Raw genomic sequence first — 25,246 nt, forward strand, 5'->3', positions numbered from 1 at the left:
GGCTGCCTGATTTGCTGAATCCCCATGAAAGTGTGCATGTAAGGTGAAAAGTGAGAGACCATGTGAAGAGGTCTGGATATCAGGAGAAATTTCTTCTCCAAAGGAGTGGTCAGGCACTAGAGCAGGCTGCCCAATGGGGTGGTTGAGTCACCATCCCTGGAGATGTTCAGGAAATGTGGAGATGCAGTGCTGAGGAACTTGGTTTGGTGGGCAATATTGGTGGTAGGTTGGACTAGGTGACCTTAGAGGTCTTTTCCAATGTTAATGACTGTATGATTCTATGATTCTGAGAGATCATGATCACAGAGGAGATGCTGGTCTGAACAGGATTTACACCATGCTGAACTCTAGAGCAATCTGCAGCCATATCCCAGTATCTGTTTTAGCCCTGCTAAGCTCAGCAGAGATGTCGTTTTGGATGATGAGCACCAGGGGAAAAGGAGAGGGAGGGTGGCACCTCTGCCAAGTCATTAAGGCCATTGCAGTGCCCTATGAAAATCCTGATAATTTGTCTCCTTTCCTCCTGCAGCTCACCCGGGTGCCTGTGGAGTCCTGCAGCCAATACGAGACCTGCAGTGAGTGCTTGGGCTCAGGAGACCCTCACTGTGGATGGTGTGTGCTTCACAACACGTAAGTACCTGCTGGTGTTTGTCAGCATCCCAGCCACCCTCCTTTGTGCCCAGCCAGTCTCCCTCTCCAACCATGGTATCAGCTGTAAAGTGCTGTCTTGGGCCCTGGCTTTGCCAGATGAACTTAGATGTCACAGAGGCAGCTCCAGCTGGGACTCTGAGGTTTGATGGGGGAGACTTTGTTTAATCAAGAAACATTTTTTAGCTGAAAATGGAAGAGAAAGGTCAGTAGAGACCGATCAGACCTCCTCAAGTGTCATATCCATAGTCTGCTGACTGCACAGGAAAATACTCATCCACTCTGATGTGTGTTGAATTAAACCCTCCAGCGACTTCTCTGTGTGACAAATACTTTCTTGTTTCCATATTATGGCAGTTAGGCCCTAGCTAACAGCCAGACGCAAACTTATCCTAGCACCTGCAACTTTTCACTATGGGGTTGAACCTCTTCTCTTTCACATTCGTCATAATCTCCAGTGCTTTTAGATGGGAATCAGTTCCCTGAGAGCACCCAAGGATCTGATCCAAGTTAGATTTCAAAGGGACAGTAAAGCTTCCAACCTCTCTGTGGAATGATGTTAATCCTGAAGTTGAGCATTTGTCTTCCGTGGGTCATCTCAGCTGTGCTGGCCCTGTGCATTTGACTTATCAAGCCATGATGTTGAGCAGATTTGTTTGTATCCACATCCTTGGGCTTCTCTGCAACAGGCCAAGAAGAGACCTCATGTTGCTATTACACTGTTCTGCAGTGCTGCCCTCTGCAGTGCCTCACAAGGAACAATGGATCCAAGTGTCCTCAGGACGGGGAGATTAACTAATTGGCTTTGTTTTCTGTAGACTTTCTTAATGATATTATTGATCTTGAAGTTCCCTCTCTGCAGCCTCCATTGCCAGTGATCTCCTCCTGCAGAGAGCCCTCTGCCAAAGCTGCACAGAAGGAGGTGTCAGGTTGGCTGAGCTCCTGGCTATGAGTGGCAGAGTGGTCTCATTTGCCAAGAACCTCTCAGCAGAGACAGTGGCTGGAAAGTGCACTGGATCTGTCTAACCAAATGTCTCCAGATGAGCATTGCTCTGCAGGGTGCTGTCACTCCAAGTCTCAGCATCCTTGGCAGCGATGGGTGGTTATTCTGATGGACTCTGCTATTGCAGCGTCTGACTTTTCCCCTGAGTTTATCTCAAAGCTCTTCCTGTTGCACTGCAAGCTCTACCTGTGGAGCCAGTGATCCAGTTGAAAAGATCCTCTTTTCTACCTCTCCTTTCTGGAGCAGACAAAAAGGGAACAAACTTGTACCATATCCCAATCTTTTGCAGATGCTCTTTGTCTGGTATGACCCTCATTCAAAGCCATGACAGTCTGCTTAATTTAAGATAATCCCTAGGTGACCCAGCTCCAAACTTGTCTCTGGTTTTGGAATAATTTCAAGGGATCCTTGGCAAACTAATCCTGAGCTGTGATCTTATAGTTATGAAGCCCTGCAACCTTCACTCTCAGCCCTGCTGACCTGAGGATATTTTCAACTGATATATAGCTCTATAGTATATTTCCATTTCATATCTTGCATCCGTCCTATGGAGCATTACATGTTGCTAATAGAAGGGCAGTACAGACTGTATGCAAGCATGAATTTGGCCATTGATTGTGCCGTAACAATCAATGCTAGATATTTCATCTCCTACCATCCAGGGTCAGTGGCAACAAGCAATCAATACACCCAACAGTAAATTCCCAGAAGGAGAGAAAAGGGGCAGAGACAACTGCAGATTGCCCAGCAACTCATTGTGAAAGAGTGACAGAAATGTTGTGGCTGGTGATAAGTGAGAATGGCAGCCTTGACTGTACTAGGACAAGAAATCCTGATGCAAACTCAGTCCTTCAAGCAGAAATTTGTCCCCAAAGTCACGCAGATCTGGGTGACAGCAAGGTCGTCAAGTCCTCTTCCATTTGGTCACTTAACCTCTGCTTCTTTATTTGTAAAACAGTGGCAATGTCATTGAGATCCCTGTGGATTTTTCTGAAGCAATTGGAAAGCAAATGTTTCAGCCCCATTCCTGTCTTTTCCTTCCCCCTGCTTTCTCTTGCAGACAAAAAGTCCTATTTCCAGGTCAAGTATAGCAGAGGTTTTCAGTTCAGTCTTGTATTTCTCTCTGGGCCTAAGTTTTTTTTTTTATCCTTCTAGATATCCCTAAAAGCAGAGGAGCCATCTGCATCCCATTCAGCAATGTTTAGCTGTGCAGGACATTCATCGTAACAGTGCCATAATACGGAGGTCATTAGTAGCTCTTATTTTTGCACATCAAAACCCCTGAAGATTCATTAACAGACTTTTCCTTGTATGTGATGCTTGGTCAGCAAATCCTGAACAAGGAATTCTGGGGAAGTCTGCCTTAATATTTCCCCTCATGTGTGTTGACCCTTCTCTTTTTCCTCCTAAGAGGAATTTCAGGGCTTGGCTGAATCTAGCTCTACTGATGTGGGAGCTGCTTTTGGGAAGAGCTGGAAGAGGCATATAGGTTGTCCAAGACCTGGGACAGGATGGGACTGGAAATCAGGTCTCCTGTAGGCAAGGCCATCCATTTCACACTTTTCCCATCCAGTATAAACCATCAGGGAAAACACAGTTGGGCTGGGAAATGACTGAAAACTGTAAGGTGAACACAACATCTATCCTTTTATTTCTCCCATATGGGTCACTCATACTTTGGGATTCACACTCTAAGGGCTAATGCCTTTTCCCCAGACCCCCATTTCCAAACACATGAGAGGTCTGGGGACACCTGGGGACAGCTCTGCACCCAGCATCTCGTGGCAGAGCTGGGCTGTCTGTGCAAAGGGCTGTGTGCCAGGGCTCAGGAATCGATTTCCTCAGCTCTGCCGTCCTAACCTTACACCGAGAAACTCGAGTCCACTGAGAGAGAAAGAGACAGACAGACCCACAGACGGCTGCAGGAGAAAGGAGGGGGGCATTGATTGGCTTCTGCCTTGAGGAGAGCCAATATAGAGCAGGTCACCGGAGCTTTTCATCTCTGTATCTTTAGTCTCAATCTTGTCCTCCCCCCTCCCTTTCGCTGTTATAGCTCAGCTCCCCTCCTGGGCTCTGTTCAGGACTCTTTAGGCGGCAATGAATCATTTAGTTGGTGTAAATTGAAAATGTGGCACTCAGTTGCTGTATGAGTCTCCAGGGGAGGGTGAGGGGCCAGGGTGGGAGCTGGAGGGGGGGGAGTAGCTGAGGAACAAGGCTGGAAAGCTAATAGCTGGCATGGAGGCATGTGGTGCCTGGTCACAAGGTTGCAGCAATGTCACCAGTCTGAACAGTGGGACAAGAACAGGGCAGTCTTCCCTGTGCCTGAAATGAACTGCAGCATCCTCTGGTCTTATTGGGTGTCCAAAGACACCATTCAGTATTCAAGCCCTTGTGAGTTTCCTCTGTCTTCATCCGTACCCAAACAACCACCCTCCTCTGTCTCCTTCCCCCATCATACACAGAGGGGCTGAGAGTGGGGAGGCTCTTAGCCCCCAAGATGGGACAAAGCCTTCTGCAGCTGATGGAGCCCTCATTATCCCTTTGTGCTCTACCACCAGCACCAGAGCAGACATGAACAAGCACTGTTCCACATGTGCATGGTGACCACACAAGTTTCAGCCCTATGTGAAGTCTCTATGTCATGCTTAACACCCTAGCTGCCCTCAAAAATGGATATTTGAGACAAAAAGGAAGCAGCAGCAGCCCTGCAAGGAGAGAGGATGCTTTATAAAGGGGGAATGCACTGACCTTGCTGGGTGAAGAAGGGACCTGTCCCAGACTCGGTCCTTTTAACTGCCCCTTCTAAATTTTGGTCATTTGTCTCATTCATTAGAGGATGAAATGTCTCATTTTATCCTCTATTTCTGGGATAGAGAGTCAAGGAACATGCACAAGCTGTCCTTAAGGGAGAATGTAGCCCCCGGGCACCAACCTCCTTCTGCTCTGGGATTTGCCCTTGCTGCTAAGGGGACTCCTTGGCCAGCTGATTATTAGCTGCAAATATGCAGGAAAATGGTCCCAAGTTCAGGGAGGATTTGTGCTATTTCACAACTTTTTTTTTCTTTTTTTTTTTTTCCAGCTTAACTTTTTTAATAAGAAATACTTTTAAAGCCATTTTAGAATGGGATGATACATTTAGTAATTGGAGAATAATTCATTTATACCTCAGTCATTCTTATTCTGAATTTTTATTCAAGGAGAAAGCAGACCCGGGGTTTGGTTCTGATATCTGCACTCCTCTGCTGTCCTTTGTGTGTCCTTTTAGCACCCAAAAACCTCAGTTAGGGAACAGATCTGTCTCCGTTGGCTTTGGACACCAATTGTACCCCAGCTGAAGAGTGGGCAGCAAGAGATTCCTCTACTTCTGAACTGTGGGATTAGGATGGCATGGTTCCCTGTAGTCATCCCTGTAGCCAACCTCATGAATGAAGTGATACCAGAGAGTTCTGACATGTGGGTTATACCAAACACCTTCCTGGATGCCTTTGGTGGACTCCAGGTTGGTTGACTCTAACAAAATCTATTAGACTGATCTGACCACGTATTAACTACATAACTGTAGCAGAAATGGTGGTGTTTATGAAACACTGGAGAAGTCGAGTGAGGGTTTTTTGGTTTCCCCCACAAAAGATAAGCCCTGTTTGGAAGGGCTTTATGCTGTCATCTGGCAATAGAAATCTACATTGGTATCTGAGCTCTATGCCCTCTCTGCCCTTCTACTCTCCTGCTCTTTCCCATATACCTTGTAGCTGAATGGTGCTTCTGTACATAGAAATTACCATGCTCATTCCTGACATGTTATGGAAGAAAATGGCACTCAAAAAATTTGTTTTCTAGAGAATGAGTGTGGAGGAGGGAGGTTTGTAATCCCTCCTCAGATTCATTGCCAGACCAGGGAAAAAAAAACAAAGTGCAGCTCCCACTGTCTCGTCTCATCTGGTAACCTGATGCAATGCTGCTTGCAGAGGCTCATTGATTGTCCCTGGCTTTAACTTTCTTGGTCAAAGTCTTCTGAATCACTAGAGAGGCTCAGGTAACCCAAGCCGCCTACAGATGCTGCAATAAGATGTTTTTTGAAGGGTCTTTTTCTTGCTTGACTGTGACTGTCTTTCAGGGTGAGATTGTTTCTTTTGCCCCTTCACCTCCTCTCTTTTCCTTTCCAGTCTTCCCCTTCACTTCTGCAGGGGACGGAAGATTTCCTAATTGCTACATAGGGGCACTGGGACCCAGCAGGGCAGGAGGGTGGAATATTGCACTCAATCCTGTGCCATCATGAGCTCTAACCAATAGTGATTAAAGTGTAATTTACTGATTTCTGCGGGACCTTGTGATCATATAGACTCTCAGCTTCCACTGTAAGAAACCAGGATCTGAGCCATATTCTCCATGCTGTTCTGTCCTAAGGTGCAAACTGGAGTGCCATCAGAAAGGCATTTTCAAGTGCTTTGCATTTACCTGGCGTGATGAGGAAGTGTTGGCAGTCATGGCTGGGACTTATTCTTTATAGCAAAAGATTTCTGTCTCCTTTCCTGTCTCAACATCATTTTGACATAGGCCAGTTCTATCTGTCTTCAGAGTACTGGGAATCAAAGGTCAGTGTCAATTGTGGCCTAGGCACATGAGGAGCAAATGATTTCCAACTTAAATCCTGCATTGCCTTGGCAACTTCTAACCAGCTGGGCTGATTTTCCAGATCATAGGGAACCTCAGAGCTGTTGCAAATGCTACGTTTTGCATCCCTGTGTGTCTGAGATATCTGGGGACATCTATCATTTAGAAGTTGGATTTGATGATCCTTATGGGTCCCTTCCAACTTTGGATATTCTATGATCATTGGAACAGGAGAGTGCCAGGTATGTGCTGTTAGTACATGATGGGGAAAAAGAATAAGTGAAGTGGAAAAAATAATAGCAAGAAATCCAAAATCTTTCATTTGGTTTCATAGTCTCCAGTCAGCAGTGTTAGCAGTGGTGCAGCCACTGATGTGTTGCTCACTGCTGGCAAAAGCACGAACGAACCAGCTGCTGATGTGCATTATCTCCAAACTCTGCTCGCTTTGACTCCTCAGCTGGCATGCAGACAGCACTGAACATGGCCTGTGAGCCTCTCCATCTGATAGCAAGGGGAAATGGAGTCATCTTCCACAATTGGCCTTGGCACAGAGTGGTTCCCACTTCTTCTCAGGTAGTTATCGAAACTGGAGACGGCGTTTCAGCCTGTGCACAGAGGGAAGCGCACAGCAGGGGGGCTCTGTGGAGTGACAGTGGCCCATTAAGCATTCTACATTGAGCCCAGATAATCTTTAAATCTGTCTGCTGAGGTATAGCTAAAGTACCCATCATTTCACACCTGGGCATTGCCTCTCCTTTAGTACAGACGAAATAGCCCCAAATGTGACAGCTTTCCAATGGCCTTTTGAAATGAGATCAGGGCTCCTAGTTCCTGCAAGAGGAAATTCTTGGGATGGGGAACATGCTTATTGATGGTAATAAAGCCCCGAGTGAAACGGAGGCTCCTGGGAATCCCATTTTACTACAGATGGGTGATGACATTAAACAAATGACTCTGAACCATCCCTGTACCTCTGAACATAACAGGTGATCATCAGTCCTGAAGAGCTGACCCATCTCTGTACCTCCTTCTGTCCCTCTATCCAGCAAAGCAGGCATCCTTCCATTCCCTAGATGCTGTCCTCACCCCTTTGGGAGCACTTTTGCTGTCCTGGTCTACCTAGCAGTGCAGGACAGAGTTGTGCCCTTCACAGACTGATTATCCTGGTGGACGTGCTTGCCTCAAGCAATTCAGAGACAGCACTGGGCACTGTGGACTGTAAGACGCAGGCGTGTGGTAAATGTGTTTTGCTAACAATCTTCTTCCTTGATTAGCTTATTTTGCTAGAGGGCAGTAGGGAGGAATGGGAAGATAATTAGTTTGTGCAATGGGTTCCAGCAGAAGATTTCTGCCGATGAAGCCTTGTGAGGTAAGTGTCCTACTTGGGGTTTGTCTCCACCACAGAAATATTAGATGCTCAAGTTTAGTGCTGCAGAGAATTCAGCCTTTGCACAGAAAGATCTCTTGTGTTTCTTCTCCTCTGAAGTGAAACATGGCTGCATGGTCTGTCGTGGGCTAAGAGGAAAGTCTCACGCCAGGGCAAACAATAAGAAAATTATAATGGTACTCTGTGGTACCTGGAGACCTCCTTCTAGAGGATCTTCTGTATGCAGAATCCTTGACAGGGGATACATCCTCATTATCTCAGCACCAGCCTTCCTTTGTTATACAACACAGCAGTGCAAGCCATAGCCATATGTCTCACAGCACAGAGCTAGAGTAATAGCTAGGGAGGGAGCAGGGACAGGGGAAAGCTGTATGACCCACCTGCTCAGCTTAGAAAGTTTTCATATCCTAGAATCATAGAATCATAAAATATCCCAAGTTGAAAGGGACCCATAAGAATTACCATGTCCAGCTCCTGGTTCCACACAGGACCACCCAAAAATCAGACCAAACATCACACAAGATGTGTACTAGAGATCAAATGGAAGCTAGTCAGAGTCCTGAGGACATCTCAGTGACATTGAACTCCCATTTGTGACTGTCAAAATGGAGCCAAACATCAGCTCAGAGTGTTCTCTCCTTGTGTACTTTGAATACTGAATGTATTCAAAACCTGGGTCTGGTTTCTCTGAATTTTCAAGTCCTCTAGGGTCCTAATTTGCAATAAAGCATGGCTAGACTTTTGTGCAAAGTTGTGCCATGCTCTAAAGTGGACTCATTGACTGCTGTGATATATGGCTGGCTCAGTAAACTCATTCTCAGTCGTTGGGTTTTTGTAGGGAACTTCTGTCTGTCTTGCTGTCAGATGCTCCCTGGTGCATCTGCAGCCCATGATCTGCCAATGAGGGAAAATGGCATGCCAAATGATTTCTCCCCAGGATGGGGGCATGTCTGCCTTCCACTGTTTCTTCTGTGACATTTCATCATCCTGTGACATATCTCAGAGGGGAGTTGGATGTGGAGGGGACACGTGCCAGGAAGCTCTTCTTGATGAGGAAAGCACAGAAAATCTTTATCTGTTTATCTGGACATGCATTCTCCATGAATCTGCACATACACACTCCTACACAGAAATGCACTCATTATCTTCTGTCACTCCCACATTCAATGACATGCCAACAAGTTTCCTATGCAACCTACCAGAGGGAACTTTCTTTAGCAGAGGGGTTGGACACAATGATCCCCAGAGGTCCCTTCCAATCCCTACGATTCTGTGATTCTGTGAAATATTCTCTCTGTCTCCCATCAACACGCATGTCGTCGGCCCCTGATTTTCCCCTATTGCACTCATTCACCCAAGCAGAGATGTAGAGGCTGATCCTTTGCCATTTGGCTTCTGTACCAGGGATATTTTATCACCACTCCCTGTAGCACCATGGTCCTGGGGATAGAGGCTTCAGGAGCTCCAGAGATTGAAGCTAATTATCTTCTTCTGCTGTGGGTCTTTTGTTTTAGTAGGGAGATCTTCATTGCTTTGCTATGAATGTAGTCTCTTTTTCCTTCCCCCAGCAATATACAGATATATATATATTTTAATTTACTGAGTGGAACTGAGCAAGTCATCATCTTCTCTTCCTGAATATCTTTTCTTCCATCTCTTTCCATCCCAGACCTTCCCTTCAGAAGCTTCTGAACAGTATAATATCAAAATTGGAGACCATCGACAAAAGCAGACACAGGTGTTTTAACTCCATGTCTACCTACCATGAATTACAGAAGCCAGACAACAGCCTGATCTCTGACCTTACGGGGTAAATGTAGAAGTCCCTCTCTGATGCCTAACACAACACTCAAATCTTGCCAGTGGACCATGCCAGTCCTTCCCATAGCTATTTGTGACACAGTGCTACAAAAGCACAGATCTAAAAAGAGCAAAAGCACAGATCAGCCACTCAGAGGAGCGGAAAAACAAAAACATATTGACATGACTTTGGTTGTGTGACAGATGAGTGGCAGATCTGGAGATGGAACAACATTTCTTGCCTTCCGTTCCAATGACTGATAGTTTGGGCCACAGTAATTTTTTTCGGGGGTAATGGAAGTCTTAATAGTCTTATAATTTTGTCTTAATAAACCCTGGAGCCACAGTTAAACTGAGTTGGCTGACATGTTGGGATGGAAGAAACCAGGTGATACAAAGAAAACATGCTTTCTTCCCGTTATTTTACAATTCACACTGAAGACATTTTGGGCTGTGAAAGATTTTGCATGATTTTGGACAAGCTTATTAGAAGGATGTTTATAGCTAGCTTTCTTATCAGAAAAATTCTGATTCTTGAGCAAGAGGACTTCTTCTAACCTAATAAACACCACTGTAACTCAGAGGAGTCTATTGGTAGTGGGGGAGTAGCCTCCTGGGAGTGCTGGTTTCTCCTACTAGTTTCTGGGAAATTGCATTTAAAAATTTAGAGTGACTCCCATCCTTAATTTCCATGTGGCATAGCCACTTGGCTGTAAGAGAGGAATAGCAGCTCTTATCTCCCTTGTAGGAGGCTGAGTTCCAAAGCATTAGAGCACTTTGGACTATGAATACAGTTCACCAAAGTCCTACAAGGAGCAAGACGTGGTGGTGGAAGGCTCCCAGACAGTACTGGCTATAAAGCATGACCAGATTAATTTCATCTCACCAGTGGCTGAGTAAATTTGGAGTTCATTTAATTAAAACAGAAGGAGAAGAGCAGACATGGCCAGATGCTCAATGCTCTGAACATAACCAAATCACCCTATGTCCTTGTCTGGCTGTTAGAGCAGAGGTGGCACCAGAAGGGTTAAGGCAGACAGTTCAAAGAGGAATGGAGTAAAACCCCCTGTGTTCTGCTTCCCCCTCCCATATCTCATTCCCAGGGCCTCCTGCCCCTCTGCCCCAGGCACAAGAGCAGATCTACATTTTAATTGAGACACCTTATGAAAATAATCTCAATCTAGCTCACCCATGCCTGGAAGGCTTCTCCCTTGTTAGCTCAGTGCTGATGCAGAGTGCAGGTTTGGGGGTTGGGGGTGTTTGCTATGTGGCTGTTTCTCTCCTCTTTTCAGCCCTGCTTCATTCCTAGGTTTAGGGAGCTTGGCACAGAGTTGCAGTAGAGCAGAAAATGGCAGGATATTGTTTAGATCTTCACCCCCCTCTTGCAAAAAGCAGTGGAATGCAAATCCCAAAGCCATGCTGTGCACCAAACCATTCAGCAGGTACTGCAGTGCATGGCAGAAGCTGGGTCCTGACTCTTGAGGATTTGCTGCCCTGGGGTGGGTTCTGTAGGGATGGCTGACCCCAGTTGCATTGCAGCAGCATCCTCTCTCCTCTCCCTCTGCACCTCTGTAGCAGAAATGAAAAAGAAGCCAAGATGCTTCAGATGTTTGCCTGCAGGATGATGGAGAAAGGAACCAGGTGAAATGAATCTTTAGCCTCTTGCTTGTGTCAGTGAGTTCCCACTCTGATGGCTCAGGAACCAGGTGACTAGGTGACCACAGGAAAACCAGACATTTTTCATGTTGTTACAGAAGGAGGTTTAAGTAGTTCAGACTTGTGTCCTGTCCTGATAACAGGTTCTTAAGCATTCTTAGGGCACACTGCTCTGTGTCCTGCCCTTTCCATATCTCCCTGGTGATTTTATAATCAGACATGAGTCTAGCTGAACTTCAGTGTTTTCTTCACCTTAGACCCTCAGAAGAGACCGAGACCTTCACCAGGAAGAGGTGTGAGTTTTGTTTGCAGATTTTCTCAGTGGCAGCAGCGAGAGGAGCCCCCATGAACTGTCCTTTCCCTTGACACCCTGTGAGCTGGGAACAGGCTGCCAGACACGTCCTGCCTCTAACGCCTGCTGGGAAGGGATGTTTTAACCAGCCAGCCCTGCCAAATGAGCACTGGCTTATTTTGTGCAGGGCAAAGGGGCAGGATTTCAGTTCAGATAACGCTTTCCTCTTTTGTCTGCTCCTGCTCTCTTCAAGCATTGCCTGGCCTGATAAAGCACTATCAGAGCAGAGCATCTCTGTTGGAGCCACCACTAAGATGCGGCTGGGCTAGAGGTGGCTTTTCCCAACTCCTTGCAGGCTACCCTGGCCCACTTCCACCCCAGAGCCCCTGAGGAGCCAGCCAGTTAATAATGGTAGGAGGATGATGCTGGGAGGGCTGCCAAGAGCTTTAGCTCCATGCTGTTCTCAGGGAGAAACTGCAAACGTGGACCAGAGTGAATCAGTCTGATCCCCTCCTCTTTTTCACCCAGTCCTGAAAATAAGCCTGTAGCTGACTTTCTAATCTTGAAAACAAGCTGGCAACTAACTTTCAGATCATAAGTAACCCAGAAAGTGAAATGATTTTTCCATCTTAAGTCTGACTCATAAGTCATTGACTCATAACATTTCAGGTATCAATCTGAATGCTGCAGCCTTTCTGGGTAGGGGCTAGGATATACTTAGATATAAACATGATTTTCTGAACATCAGGGGCTTAATTCATATTGGTATTTTTAGGGCATTGGTGAGTGTTTGCTCACAGCTCTCCTCTCTGCTTTCAAGGACCAGAGGCAAAAAAATGGGCCCTTCCAGCTTCAGCCAATGGAAGATCTGCAGAGGGTGGCAAGAATGTAAGGAGAGCAGACCCATAGCATAAGCTCATATGGCCAATTGACAAAATATCATTCAGCTGCCTCTTGAGCTGTTCAGGAACATATCAGTCCCACTGTTTAATGTTACACTTAATATCGTATTGATTGGAGTGAGCTGGAGCAGAAAGCCTTTCTCACTGCCCCCATTCCCAAATTAAAAACCAAGAGGAGAAGTAAATGATTTGAATTCTCACTTTGCCTGGATGTTCAGGGCATTTACTGTTCATAATTTGAAAAGAAAAAAAAAAAAGAAAAGATGATAAAAGAGAGAAAGAGAAAACACATATAGAATGAAATATAGCAAAATCAATTAATACTTAAAGTATCTATTAAATGTATTACTCTCTGAAAGTTTATGGGAATTCACTGCTACCCTGATATGATCATGACATCATTAATATGATATAAAGAATCAAAAAATCGATAGCTTACTGAAGCCCAAAATTAAGGGCAAGCAGTGTTAGAGCATATCTATAAATTTGTGAAATAACAACTAATCTCTGTCATGTCAGAGCTATTTGAGGATGGAACATCTCTCAGAAAGGAGATGGCAATTTGTTGGCCTGCCTGTCACTCCTGCAGCTGCCCCCTTGGGGTACTTGGCATGAAGGTTAGCTCACTTCTCTCAATAGTTTGGACACAAACAGAGCAGAAAATCTGATTGGGATTACAATGGCATGACCTTGGAGGGACTCCAGACTCAGGGCCATTACTCTGGTAGACAGACTTATACTTGTGGAATGGAGATGTGGACCAGGTGTCTTCCCCCATTGGCTTGATTTGCATTTTGCAGTATTAATGGCATGGAGTTTCTTTTGATTAAGACACGAGGCTAGGACACAGCAGCTCTGCTGTGTGTAGAAAACAAGAAATGGAGCCAGGACAAATTTTCATCAGGGTTAGCAGGGGGCTTCTTGCATGAGAAGAGACTGAGATGAGTCCCCTTAAGTGTTGAAACAGATGGGCGCAGAGGTGTAGACGTAGGGAATAAGTACCTGTGAAAGAGGAAGGATGTTTAAATTGTGGATCATACTGACCCAAAGGGAAATATACCCAAAAGAGTATAAACTGGGCATTTAGTGTTTAAGTTAGCAGAAGGTTTCTGGCTGCGAGGTACCAGGTTCCATTCACTTAGCCAGACCCGGGCATTTTGTGGCCGCCTTTTTGCTTTGACCAAGCTTTCCATGTTTATCAGCCCTGGTTGGCTATCTTGGATTCCCTGTACGTGGTCTACAGAACTGAGCTCTTTTGTCAGATCAGGCAAATTAGTCTCTGGGTTCTGCTGACTGTATTGAATAAATCTCTCATCTAAGAAACTCAGATGCCAGCTTGCACATGGAAAGACTGACATATAAATTTAAGAGCCTCAGTCTGCCATCTGTGTCCCACTCCAACTAACTCTGGACTTGATTTTCTAGCTGACATCACAGGGCTACTACAGATAAACATAACAAGTAGCAAATAGGGCAACTAGGGGGAATGTTATTAGATACAGGAACATAGCTTTCCTACACTGCAAAATGACTAGAATATAATTTGATTTGGCCAACTGTTGCTCCTTCAAACAATTCCTGGACATATCTGGGGAATTAAATGGGTTAGGAAGTATTTCCACTAGGTGTTTTGGAAGTTAATAGAGTTTAATGGCATGCATGTGACCAGATCATGTAATTTGGCCCCAGGATCAAAGAATGTTTCCTGGCATTGTTTGGTATACTAATGGTACATAGCCATGGCTCCCACTGCCAGTGAGACATTAGGAGGGAAATCCTGGAGGAAAGGCACAAGCTATTAGATAACAGGCTAAAGACCAGGGCTTGTGTAGGAACGCTTTCTCAACTGCAAAATTAGGTACAGGCACAAAGTCTTAATGCACAGTTAAGAAAATGAAGTAGGGAAAAAGAAGTAGGGAGAATTTATGGAAGGAGACCTTTTGGAAGAACAGTCGCTAGCACAGGAAGGAACCTGACTGCTGCCAGTTAAATACAAATTGGATTTGGATGAGGTTTTGAAAGTTGAAACTCATTGTCTAAAGGTGAAGTCATAATACGTGTTTATCCTTGTAGAGTGGTTGGGCTGGATCTTGATAAAATTCAAGCAACAAACTGCATTTCAGTCCTGACAAATGCTCTTTTATTCAAGGCACATGAAAATAGGGAATTGGAAAATATCAAATACATGCTTGCTCCTGTGCTAGTAGTCTGCTTTAAATGAAAATACTAATAGGATACACATCCGCAAACCCTGATTGAAGGAAGCTCATCTGTGGCACAAATGACACAGGAACAATAGAAGAGGTCAAAATGATGGAGAAAGGGCTTTTATGTTAAAGAAAATGTAAAATCAAAGGAAGAAAATAGGGTCAATCTGTGCACAAGTGACAAGGGATCTCTAGGGAAGGGAACAGTGTTAGGACTCTTTTATTGACCACTTGAAGATGGCAAAAGTGATTGTGACATGCAGAGAGAAATCCAAAAGGCTGTAGGGGGAGAAAATGCAGTAATGAGAGACTTCAAGTGGCCTCACTTGCCCTAAGCAAATGTCACAACACTTGCAGCTCAAACCCTTTGGGTGATAAGCCCACTGAAAGAGAAATAAGTCTGAATCTGCACCTTGTTCAGAGTAAAGCTAACCATGCATTACTCTATAATATAGAGTGACCATGATATATTCAAGTCTAGTGTCTCATAGAAGCAAAAGCAGTAGATAAACATATAACAATTGCAACAAAGTTCAACTTCAAGATAGAAACAACATGAAAATGAGGAAGCTTGTTAAAAGGAGCAGCCAGAAGGATAAAGTACTTCATGGTATCCTGGAGACTGTATAAAGACATCATGTAAGAGGCTTATTGTGAAGTTATATGACCTATAAAAATAGACCTGAAAGACTGTAAAAGCAAATGGAATAAAAATGCCTGCTTAAACAGACAGGTGCAAAGGTACTACTGAGAACTGGAAGTTATATTCAAAGGAAAAAATAAAAAGACCTCTAACTGTATCACATGAATTGCAAAACAATCAAAAGGCCATCCTCTTAGGAAAAGCATGGCCAACCTAGTAAAAATGAGTGATTAAAAGTTAACAGTGTTCCCTTAGAAATTTACTTTCTTTAAAGGGCATAAGCTGGCTGAAATGTCTGCCACTAAATGTTTGGTAAAATAAGGTTTTAGAGCATGAAAGTGTTATTCATTGAAAGAACGTTAAGAAACTCTGGTATGAGATTGCCACTCCATTAAACCTGCTGTACATCTCATTGCTTACACTGTCCTTGATAGTGGAGGAATGAAAGGTGGAGGATGTGTCACTGTTTGTTTTTTAAGTTGGACTCATGAGGGATGCAAGAACTGGAATCTAGACTTTCTACTTCTCAGTTTGGTTGAAGCAGTCTTAAAAATAGGTTGAAAAAAAAAAAAAAACCTCAACCCAACCATATGACTTGCTGGAGGAGAGGGGTGGGTGTCATACGTCTATTCTTGCTCTTTAAATAAATGCAAGTTCATGTGATATGGATAATATGGTTAATACAGAGGAATTAACAGTTTTCCCATAGCAAAGAATTTAAACTATGCAGTCATGGGACGAGGAGTCTTCTGACAGATTATTAACCAGTTCAAAGATGGGAAATAAAGAGCAGAAATAAAGGGTCATGATGGGGAGGGAATACACTGTGGGTCTCGCGGGCATCTCTACTGCGTGTGTTTGGTGCAATTATAAATGAGCAAAAAAGAGAGTAAAGACTAAAGCTGAAAATGTAACCGGTGATGCAGAGCTTTTCAAAATTATTAGATAAGTTTACAAAGTGTTGCTGAAGGAAAATACAAAACTGAGCATCAGGGTGACAAAAAGGCAAGGAGAGCTCAGGGTTGATGTGTGCAGAGGTATCAGACAGCTTTATCTCTACAGTGAGTGACTTCCATGAATAAATGAGGCATTGAAGTCAGTCCAAAACCATGAAATGATGCCCCAAACCTTGGAACAATACATATAATGTGAAGGATGTTATGGAAATGGAGAACAAAACAGAGAATACCATCGTGTGGGGATCTGTGGTGCTCTCCCATGCTGCAAACACTGGGCACTTTTGATCATGCTGTATTAAAATGAATATTATTGAACCAAGAAGGCAGTGGGAAGTGTGGGAAGCAGAAACATGGGTTTCTAATGATCTTTATACAAGGAGAGATTGTATGACTTAGCAATTTTCATCTTAAAAGAGAGATGACTGAGGGGACTATAATATATCCAGACAATCATGAGTGTAATGAAGAAAGTGAATAGGGGATGATTACTCACCATTTCTCATAACACAAAATCTAGGGAACTTTATATGAGATTATCAGGCGGAATATTAAAACAAACAGAAGAAAGGACATTTTCATATACTGTATCACTCAACTGTGGCATATTGTGAGACGCATTACGGAGGCCAGAAATACAACTGTCTGGAAAGCAATTAGAGAAATTAATGAAAGAAAGATCTGTCGAGGGCTGTTCAATATAATTACATCACTATAGGCTCCAAGTCAGGCAGTCCTCATGTCCTTGCTGGCGGGAAGCTGGGATCTTCAAGCAGGAAGAATTTCACTCTATTATTTCTGTCTTCTTATTTTTCCACCTCAGCATCTGCTACTGTACAGAGTCAGAAAGAATAGCTGAATGGATTTTTGGGTTGAACTTTTATTAGCATTTCAATGTCACTTCATTTTCAAAGGCCTCTTATTGTGAGTTTGTGTGGGTATTCAATAAAGAGCTCCTTTACTTGTGGGGCTAATAAAGACTTGTGGCTTTATTGGCATGACACTAAGTAATCACAGCACAGTTGGTGTACAGTGGGCATGATGAGCATCTCTGCCATGCCCATCCAGCCTGGATGTGCATGGAAACCCTTCTCAGAGATGCAGTTGCTAAATTGTTCTTCATCCTGCACAGCACACAGCATGCTTTAGGGCTGGCTTTGACTCTTGTGTGGTGTTGGAGCAAGGCAATATTTGGCAGTTGTCCCATTCTGCATGCAGTGGAGTCTTCTCTTTCATTCACCCACCCATGGTCCTGCCCAGAAGCCCCAGCTCCCTCTCAGCAGCTGTGGCTTTTGTTGGACAGCAGTCCAGCACTGGGCTGAATTGTGCTTGATTAGCTTGGTAACTACAGGAAGAGGAAGCCAAGATCCTCACTGAAACCTTTCAGCAGCAACAGCAGGGAGCCCAAATACCCATTAAAATGTGCTCTCAGCTCATCTCAAGTCAGTCATTCTAAATTTTTTATTTGTCTCCCTCTGTCTCGTCCTTCGTTTACTTTCCTTTGATAGCAGTTGATGAAGTTTGTAACAGTGTTGTCATGGTGAACGCAATGCAGAGTGTTTATTTTTTTTTCCCTAGAAACCAGGAGTCAGGATTCCTGATTTCCATTTAAAACTGCCAGTGAAGCATGGTGTGATTCTGGGGCAAGTCTCTCCTGCAGATCCCGGGTCCTCTGTTCTGAAAAATAGTGACTCAAAAGTACGTGTACCGGGAGGACATGTGCTGGATTTATTGATTTCTTCTGGATGGGTGATGGGTGAAGCTTTAAGCCTGGATTTTGAAGGACAGCTTTATCCGCTCATCTAAACGATTCTAACGCAAGGTGTGTCAATGTCACAGCCACAAGATGCTCTAAAATCCAACCTGCCAGTCATCGTGATAAGGTCGTGAGAGATAGGAGGGCTGAGAAATCCCCGAACGGTCTTCAGAGAATTACTGAACAGGTCCTTCTGGATCTGAGTCTTATTTCCTCTTAGATTTGAGAAATATCTGACTTCTGATGCTACCCCGCATCTCAGCTTGTTATGTGAGAGCCACATCCATTGTGAGCTCCGGGATGGATAGGCTGTTTGGGTTTAATTCTAGACAGGCTGGGAATGGGGAAAGATATTTTAACAAGAGAAGTTTCTTGTGCCAAGCAAATATCCGTCTTGCTGCTGCTGGTTCCTCTTTCACAGCTACCACCAGACATCAGCTACTTCATTCTGAGGATCCTCTTTCTTTCCATGTGATAATTGTTAGTGATTTGAGTGTGGGGGGGGAAAAAAAAAAAAAAAAAGAAATAAATCTATAAAATAAGCACAAACTGAGACTGAGCTGTATCTGAAGGAATGGAGGAAACTGGAAGGATAAGAAAACAGCAGGTAGCAGAAATAGGCACTGACTACCTGATCACCCAGCCCCCATATTTACTGGACACAATTATTCTAGCTGTTCACTGGCAATTTATCAATTTCAATTATTAGCTATATTATTACTTATTTTATTTCCTGGACAGACATCACTGTTTGTGAGTTGGCAATCTTTTATCTTGTGCGTAGACTTTAAGAGACTGAGAGGTCAGAGCTGTTGTCTCCCAAAAGGCAAGTATCTTCAAACCGAAAAACCTGAAGAGTTCTTAGACACTTGTGGAAATAGCCACATCTTCAGAAGGCTTCCAAGAGCATTTGTGGCAGTTGCTACTTTTTTAGCTTTTCCTCTCTTTGTGCTCTCTAATCACATTCTTGGGAGTGATGGTTGTGTGTTTTTCTCTTCCTTCTCTGACAGAAATTCGCCCTTGCCAATGAGACATCTACAGTAATGTGTTCTATGTGTTTTGACTTGATCCTGAGGCCTTCTGAATGGGTGTTATCGGTGTTAAAGATGGATAAAAGGATTTCTTCTTCTGTTTAAAACAGCCCTGGCAAGTGTTTGCTCATAACAATTTTCTGCAAAAAGATCAAACCCAGAAATAGTTTACTCTGAAGTCAGCAATCAGCAATAGTGTAACTGGTAACACAGACTTTCATCCTGCCTTACAAAAGAACTCCCTAGCTTTGTTTCTCCAGGTGTACCACCGTTATTGCTCCAGAGGAGTTGTTAAACTGTCTCTCTCCTGCTTCCACCTGAGCCCGTTGATGTGTCGTTGCACACAGGATCTATTCCTCACCTGATTTATTGATTTCTGTTCTGAATTTTTGCAGAGCATGTTTTGCTGTGCCTAGGGAAAGAATCAGGGTTCTCTGTACCTGACTGGTATCCTAAGTAGATCTGTTTCCTCCTTTGCAAGACCATGGGCAGAAATTGCTAATTATTTCCTTTAGACGTCAGTGTGTCTGTGAAAAAGGAGGGATGTCTCAAGGTTATTACGGAAACACAAGAAAAACATTTGTATTTCAGGGGCTGTTTGTAGACCAGAGAGTAGGAGATTACCAGGTAGGAATAGAGATTTGCTCTCCAACAAAGCACTGATCCAACTGATGAATCTTCAGAACAATACCAACAAATCACGGCATGGGAGCTGTGCACACTTTAATTAGATATTGAATCATTGACTAGATAGAAAACCTCCACGTACATCTGAAGTCAGCATTCCCCACCTGGTGTGCCTGAGCCGGCTGCCTCAGTAAAAGCAGAAAGTCTGTACCTGCCCATGACCTTCCTCTAATTATTTGGAATCCATATCATGAACATTGCTGCAAAAGACAGCCAATGCCAGGTGTTCAAATTAATAAGCTGAACCAGGTTTTCCAATCGGTGCTCTGGGCTGTCTGCCATTCCTCTATCTCTTTGACATCTGATAAAATAACCCTGGGCTTTGTTTGTCAAAGGTATTTTGCCCACATGCTATTGATAGCACTTTGGAAAGGCTTTTGTTGCTGCTGTTGTTGTTTGTTTTTCCTACTAGAAACAGGGAAAAAAATAATAAATGATCTGATGGGAAAACCAGTAGGGAATAAAAGTAATCAGAATGTTGGTGTTGGTAGAAGACAGTTTCTAAAGGTGATCACAATCACCACTGGAGACTCAAAATACAAGGTGTTTTGGTGCTACCAAGTCTTTAATCTGGACTGGAATGGACAAGAACAACTCCCCATCTACCAACCATTTGACCATGCAGCTGAATAAAGTCATATTTAACTGTAGGCTGTGTGTGCGTGAGCATGTCATCACTGGGTGTTGAAACTAGGTGATCCTTAAGGTTTCTTCCAACCTAAGTCATTCTATCATTATGACTGTTGTGGTTTAACCTGGCAGGCGGCTAAGCACCACACAGTCATTCTCTCCCTCCCTCCCAGTGGGATGGGAGAGAGAATCGGGGGAAAAATAGAACTTGTGGGTTGAGATAAAGCTATTTACCAAGACAGAGAAAAGGGAAAAGATAATAGTTATGACTATATATATACAGCAATATATATAACAAGTGATGACAAGTGATGTAACAAGCAATTGCTCACCACTCCCCTGACCTATGCACAGCTAGCCCCCAAGCAGCAGAAGAGAAGGGATAAACTCCCGTCCCCTTCAAAACTCCTTCATGTGTCATATGGTATGGAATATCTATTTGTCCAGTTTAAATCAACTGTCCTAGTTCTGTTCCCTCCCAGCTTCCAAGGCCCTTTGCTGAGAATGGCCTTGGCTCTGTACTGCACTGCTTAGCTGTAACTGTAAACATCAGTGTGTTATCAGCACTGCTCTTCTCCTAGAACAAAAGCATAGCATCATACCAGACACTCTGAAGAAAACAATTCCATCCCAGATGAAACTAAAAAAATGACCAAAGTACCTAAATCAACAAACTGCAGATGAATCTATTAACAGGTTACAAGGGACAAGGATTCAGCAATGTGATTCATTGGAAGTGAACTAGCAATAATGTGTGACCTGAAACTGCCATCAGGGAAATCTGACACAGAGATTCCTTTGCTTTCCTAATAAAAGAGGCAGAAACACATCAATAAGGCATGTAAGTGAGGACTGGAAAAAAAAAGTCTTGTAGAAGATGTTTGAAAAGACAGAACAGAGGGAATGATTTTGGAGACACATCCCAGTTTGAAATTTTATGGCTGAATGAGTCATAGAATCATAGAATGGTTTGGGCTGGAAGGGACCTTTCAGACCATCTCGTTTCCCACTATAGGCAGGGACGCCTCCCACCAGACCAGGCTGCTCACAGCTCCATCCAGCCTGGCCTTGAATGCTTCCAGGGATGGGGCATCCACAGCCTCGTTGGGCAACCCGTTCCAGTGTCTCACCACCCTCACAGTAAAGGATGTCTTCCTAATATCTAGTCTAAACTTAACCTCTTCCAGTTTAAAACTATTTCCCCTCATCCTGTCACTACATGCCCTTATAAAAAATCCCTCCCAGCTTTCCTGCAGTCCCCCTCAGGTACTGGAATGCCACTACAGGGTCCCCCCAGAGCCTTCTCTTCTCCATGCTGAAATGCCCCAGTTCTCTCAGCCTGTCCCTGTCAGGAAGGTGCTCCAGCCCTCTGATTATCTTCATGGCCCTCCTCTGTATTTGCTCCAACATCTTCAAGTCAGAGGCATCCAAGATAATGAATCTGGCCTATACAGACAGAACTTCCAGGCTGAATCTATTGTATCATTCATTTGCTGGTTTCATGAGAAAATATAGTACTTGAGCTTGCTAAGTGGGGTTGGCTCTGGTGTCTTCAGCACTGGTTGAATGAATGTCTCAGTTCTCTCCTCTCTCCATGTTAGGATGAGAGGGAATAGCTTTAAGTTGTACCAGCAGAGGTTCAGGCTGGATATTAGGAAAAACTTCTCCAAAAGAGTGGCTGGGCACTGGAACAGACTGCTCAGGGTAGTGGTGGTATCACCATCTCTGGAGGTGTTCAAGAAGTGTGGAGATGTGGTACTTAGGGACATGGTTTTGTGGGCAATACTGGTGGTAAGTGGACGGTTGGACAAGGTGATCTTAGAGGTCTTTTTCAACCTCACTGATTCTGTGACTCCAGTGGGAATGTCCCAGTTGCTCTCAACATGCAGAATGCCCCAATGGGACTTGCTTCTCCATACTAAACTCTCTTTTGTTTTAGCACCGATGACATACCTGGGGTCATAGCCTCCTTCTGTTTGCTCCTAGTAGTGTAGTTCTTGCTTCTTCCAGCTCATGGAATCCTCCTCATGTACCCTTATTTTCTGCTGCATCAGGGCAGGGGCAAAAATAATTTGCCCTCCCTGTGGAATAAGCGGTAGTTTTTTATCTCTAAATTCCGTGGAGACATCTGTCTGTCTGTCCACCTATCTATCTTTCTATTCATCTGTCACATTAGTATCATTCATGCTTAATAATCCTGATTGTAGAAGACACAGATCTCAACGTATCATTTCAATCTTCCATCAGATTAGAAATGTATTCAGATCACAGTAAGAATTATTGCTGTTGTGTGGACGCAATTTTTTTTACTGCACTTTCCATACAGAGACTGCCAACCCCCAGCCATCCTAACCCCACATTTACTTCATCAATCCTTGTGTCTGCTAATGCTGACTCTATACTGTTTGGCAGCCTCCATTAAGAATGGTTTGCCGCACAATATTAACAGGCAGCGAAGCTTTGTGCTGATAGATAAAGCACGGTGTAAAACCTGATTGGAATCAATCAGAGTAATCGTCTGGATGTGTGGTGGTTAATAGGAAATGTCCTGCATATTATTGGCTGTTTTATATACCTAACGGATTAGCTTTCTGCTGCCTATTGTGGCTCACATCCTCTCCTGAGCCACTGGGGGAGGTGATGAATCTGCAGGGCTGCACAAGAGGCACTGTGCTGACAGTGCATCCCGCTTCAGTCTAGAAGACATTGAACTTGGAGAAGAGCCCTGTGTTTTCTATATGTCTTCCTTCATGTCCATTGCTAATAAGTGGATGAAGGGCAACTGTCAGCCTATTGCACACCTAAGCTTGGGCATTGGGATGAAATATGCAGCAGAGACCAAGAGCAACAGCGAAGTAAAAGGTCTGTGGGTCCTGATTTGGTTCAGACTCAGTCAATTAAACACAAGCTCAGATCCTCTCAGGTCAGCCTGATGTCTTCCACAGTTGATCTACCAGGCTGTGTTGGGAAAAAAAAAAACTCTGCAGAGACACATTGGTTAGGAAGAAGTTCTTTACTCAGAGGGTTGTGAGGCTGCCTAGTCACCATCCACTTGGCAGCTGTGGATACATCCTCTGCTTTGAATCACATTCCCAACTGCTGAATGCTGAGAGAGGATGCTTGGTTTGGGTCAGCGATTTAATGAGGAGTGGGCTTGCTCAGAGCAGTTCTTCCTGGGCATACTCTGCTTGCTGAGGGCTCTCTGCTTTCTCACCTAAAGCAAGAATTTGTCCTTTTTTTTTTTTTGCTCTGTTTTGGTACATTTATTGAAATATGTAAAATAAATCCCAACTATGCCATCCCAAAACACAGGGAAGCATCACTTGGATTTCACAAGTAAGGGGCTCACTCTTGCCTAAGGTCATGAGAACTGCCTTTAATTTAAATTCAGAGCTAGACACTTCTGCATCCCTGGAAGAGAGCTTTCTTACAAAGCTACCGATGCTGGCTCTGCAGGCAGGAGGGAGGAGGGCTTTGGCTGGGAGAGGCCAGCTCCCCTTGGTGGTCAGAGCCTTGGGTACCATTTGAAGTGCAGCGGGTTGGTATCCTAATGAAAGAGCTTTTCAAGCACTCATTTCTCTCCTTGGTGAGTAGAATACTATTAACCTTTAAGGCAAAATTATATTTCATGCCTCTGGGAAGCAGTAACATTTTACCGAGCTGCACTGGGGAATCAGGTAAACAATGTTAACTCTCTCCAGCCCCACTTCAGTGCCATTTCAGGGCGGTTATGTGTGTAAACCCTGTCAAAGCGCTGACTAGAGGTCTGTGTCAGGAACCTCTTGTTGCTGGTGATCATCTTTCACCTGCTGTAATTCAGCCTGTACATCCCAACATCTCTGTTCAGTAACTGGTATTTGATTGAACCCATGGTGCTGGTATCTCATCCTGGTGGTGATGGGTTGATGGTTGAACTAGATGATCTTAATGGACTTTTCCAACCTTAATGATTCTGCGATTCTATGATTCAAGGTTAAAAGCTCTGCATGTCTCTTTTGCCATTTCCCATGTCCACACAGCAGCTGGGCAGTGGGCCTGGCTTTTGACAGCTAAAGACAGGATTTGTTGAGTGTCAAGACATAGGACACCATACAATGCCCTGTACTGTACTATCTCGTACAATTGTTGATGAAACTGCTATAAATGTGATCATGTAGGTTGCAGCTTTGATAGTTAAAGGCCTTAATCAAGTCCCATCTTGCACTTCAGTGGTATGTGAGATTACAATATACCAAAAACAGACTTAAAGACTTGCAGATTTGGATGTCAGGATGAAATAAACTGTTGCTAGCTGTTAACTCTACCGGGCATACCAGGCATACGTGTGTGCATTCTATAAGAGCTCACTTCCTGGAGAAAAACCACCAACCAACCAACCGAAAAAACAAACAAACAAACAAAAAAGCAGGCAACAACAACAAAACAGTTGAAGAAAACTAAAAAGTGAGAGTTTTCATTCCTTTTAGGAGGAAGTTTTTCACTCAGAGTGGTGACTCACTGGAACAGGTTGCCCAAGGAGGTTGTGGATGCCCCATCCCTGGAGGCATTCAAGGCCAGGCTGGATGTGGCTTTGGGCAGCCTGGTCTGGTGATTGGCAACCTTGCCTATGGCAGGGGGGTTGAAACTAGATGATCACTGTGGTCCTTTTCATAGAATCGTAGAATCACAGAATCATAGAATGGCCTGGGTTGAAAAGGACCGTAATGATCATCTAGTTTCAAACACCTGCCACGGGCAGGATCACCAAGCACTAGACCAGGCTGCCCAGAGCCATTCAACTCAGACCATTCTGTGATTATATGATGATTCTATGATCCTTCCTTTTCTTCCTTTTCAAGGGGAAAAAAAAAAAAAACACACCAAAAACTTTATTTTCTTTTTACTATAACTTCCAAATTGTGTTCTACATTGGACCTACCAATGCCAAGCACGATGGGCCAGGCAGCCGGGGGTAGCGAGGGGACTATGAATTGCTGAAGCCTTGGCAAGGAGAATGCAAAAACTACAATCCAAGGACAAAATCAACACCTTAGGTGG

The 25,246-nt window shown here is 44.1% G+C and overlaps 1 protein-coding gene across 3 annotated transcripts in view; it reads left to right on the forward strand.

Annotated features, from left to right (window-relative positions):
• The window catches only part of PLXNA4 (plexin A4), a 454,438-nt gene that overhangs the window by 296,847 nt on the left and 132,345 nt on the right, over nt 1-25,246 (forward strand). For all 3 annotated transcript variants that reach the window (XM_040663912.2, XM_015291826.4, XM_040663921.2), the window contains exon 5: nt 530-630. In XM_040663912.2, coding sequence (XP_040519846.1) covers nt 530-630 — 101 coding nt within the window. The remainder of the gene's footprint in view (nt 1-529; nt 631-25,246) is intronic.

Source organism: Gallus gallus, chromosome 1, assembly GCF_016699485.2.
Source record: "Gallus gallus isolate bGalGal1 chromosome 1, bGalGal1.mat.broiler.GRCg7b, whole genome shotgun sequence".
NCBI classification, from domain to species: Eukaryota; Metazoa; Chordata; class Aves; order Galliformes; family Phasianidae; genus Gallus; species Gallus gallus.